At 35.1% G+C, this 2,542-nt stretch overlaps 1 protein-coding gene across 1 annotated transcript in view; it reads right to left on the minus strand.

Moving 5' to 3' along the window:
• The window catches only part of ENKUR (enkurin, TRPC channel interacting protein), a 43,445-nt gene that overhangs the window by 32,126 nt on the left and 8,777 nt on the right, over window positions 1–2,542 (minus strand). The window contains exon 2 of the mRNA XM_012644211.1: window positions 916–1,061. Within this exon, the coding sequence (XP_012499665.1) occupies window positions 916–1,061 (146 nt within the window). The remainder of the gene's footprint in view (window positions 1–915; window positions 1,062–2,542) is intronic.

Here is a 2,542-nt window from a genome sequence, read left to right on the forward strand (position 1 = left end):
GTTTAAAGCAGGTTTAAATGAAAAACATTAAAACTCTTTTCTGTCATCAATATTACCAGTAATTGCTTCTTCAGAGGAAAATTACTGTAAAATCACCAAGTAAAGAAATCACACTTGATGTACCAAAAGTCCAAGAAGCTATGGATTTTCCAGTAAAACCGTTATTATACCGAGGTATAAAAATCATGTCATGGCTGTGTACCCAACACACAGCTTAACAAATAAAACGTTACCAATATAGCTGAAATTTTTTATTCACTTTTCCCCGATTACATCCTAAAGTAACTATTGTCCAGAATTTATCTTATTTATTTCTCTATACCACACTCTCGTCATTAATAGCAGATGAAATTGGCCATTTTAACACAGCCTCTTCAGTTTGACCATTCCAACAAATCTCATTACGGCCACGTCAAAATGGTTTGTCAAAATGCTAAAAAGTGAAATAATTATAATTTATTTCCAAGAACCAAAAGCAACAACTATCTTGACAAGGCCTCACTACAATCTTAACCCCATCACAATTACTAGGGACTTTGACTTTATTCATTTCTGCATTGTTTGACCTTTTTAAGAGTTTATATAATTTTTTTTTTTTTTTTTTTGAGATAAGGTCTCAGAGGGCTCTGTTGCCTGGGCTAGAAAGCAGCATCATCATCACAGCTCACTGCAACCTCAAACTTCCTCGGCTCAAGTGATCCTCCTGCCTCGGCCTCCAGAGTAGCTGGGACTACAGTCACACACCATCATGCGCAGCTAATTTTTTATTTTTTGGAGAGACGGGGTCTCACTATTGCCCAGGCTGGTCTCAAACTCCTGGCCTCAAGTGATCCTCCCAAAGTACTAGGATTATAGGTGTGAGCCACTGGGCTGGGCCCATCTAACATTTTTAATAATAAGAGTGATAAAACCTACTTGGTGGTAGAACTTTTTCCTTTGAATGTTTCTTTAGGAAATCCTTTGGAGAAGGTACTTCAACTTTTGCTGGTCCCATAGTTTTCATTGCAGTTTTAACTTTTTGCACCTCATTTTGTACAGCTGTCCTAAAAATTGATATGTACCTAAAATTAAATTAAAAAGTTGTAGCATTTATATTTCTAGTAAAAATTATTTAAAGTTTAAAAACAGGCATACATTTCTAAGTTATTTAAGTCTATATCATACGGAAAATAGCCACAAACAATAATTATCTGAGCCCTGCCCATCAGGCTTCAGCAAGCTAGATGGACATTCTGCCCTAAGAAAGAGGTGCCGGGGTAAAGGTGTTCACAGTATTTCCACATTATCCTTTGAACATCTGTAGCATCCGTAGTGATGTCACCTCTCTCATTCTTGAGGTTAGTAATTTGTGTTTTCTCTCTCTCTCTGCTGATAAGTCTGGCTAGGGGTCTATGAATTTTATTAATCTTCTCAAAGAACCAGAATTTCATTGACTTTCTCTAATGTTCACGTTTTCCATTTTAATTATTTCTGCACCAATCTTTATTATTTCTTCTCCTTACTTTGGGTTTCATTTGCTTTGCTTTTTTTTTTTAGTTTCTTAAGGTACAAGTTTAGGTATTCGATTTTAAAACTTTATGCTTTTCCAATACAAGTGTTCAAAGCTATAAATTTACCTCTAAGCTACACTTAAGCTGCATTCTGCAAATTTTGATATGCCGCGTTTCATTTTCATTCACCCCAAAATACCTTTAAATTTCCTTTTGATATCTTCTTTCATTTAGGAGATTGTCTAGAAATGTTTGTTTAGTTTTCATATATTTGGCATTTCCCAGATACCTTTCGAATTGATTTTCATTGTAGTTAGAGAATATGTTTTGTGTGATTTTAATCCTTTTAAATTTTCTGACACTTCTGTTACGGCACGAAGTTTGGTCTATGTTAGTAAATGTTCTGTATACACTTGAAAGTGTATTCTGCCACTGTTGGCACTGTAGAGTATTCTACAAATGACAATTAGATAAAATTGGCTGATAGTGTTTTCAAATGTTCTATATTCTTATTGATTTTGTCTACTTGTTCTGTTAATTACTTAAAGAGAGGTGCTGAATTTTCCAACTAGGTATGTGGATTTGGCTATTTCTTCTTTTAATTCAAATAGCTTTTTCTCTATATGTTTTGAAGCTCTGTTAGTAGGTACATAGCATTGAGGATTTTTATATCTTCTTGAAGAACTGATCACTTTATTGTAAAATAACACCCTTTATTCCTTTTAAAATTCTGTCTTCTAAAATCTACTCTGTCTGATGTTATTATAGTTACTCCAGCATTCCTTTGATTTGTAATAGTGTGTCTTTTTCTTTTCTTGGACTTTTTACTTGTCTGTGTGTTTATTTATTTAAATGTCTCATCCTGTCTCCTGGGCTAGAGTGCAGTGGTGTCATCATAGCTCACTGCAACCTCAAACTCCTGGGCTCAAGGGATCCTCTTACCTCAACCTCCTGAGTAGCTAAGACTACATGCACACTGTACCACACCTGGCCAATTTTTCTATTGTTTGTAGAGATGGGGTCTTGCTCTTGCTCAGGCTGGTGTTGAACTC

This window comes from Propithecus coquereli, unplaced genomic scaffold, assembly GCF_000956105.1.
Source record: "Propithecus coquereli isolate 6110/MARCELLA unplaced genomic scaffold, Pcoq_1.0 Scaffold103, whole genome shotgun sequence".
Classification (NCBI taxonomy): Eukaryota; Metazoa; Chordata; class Mammalia; order Primates; family Indriidae; genus Propithecus; species Propithecus coquereli.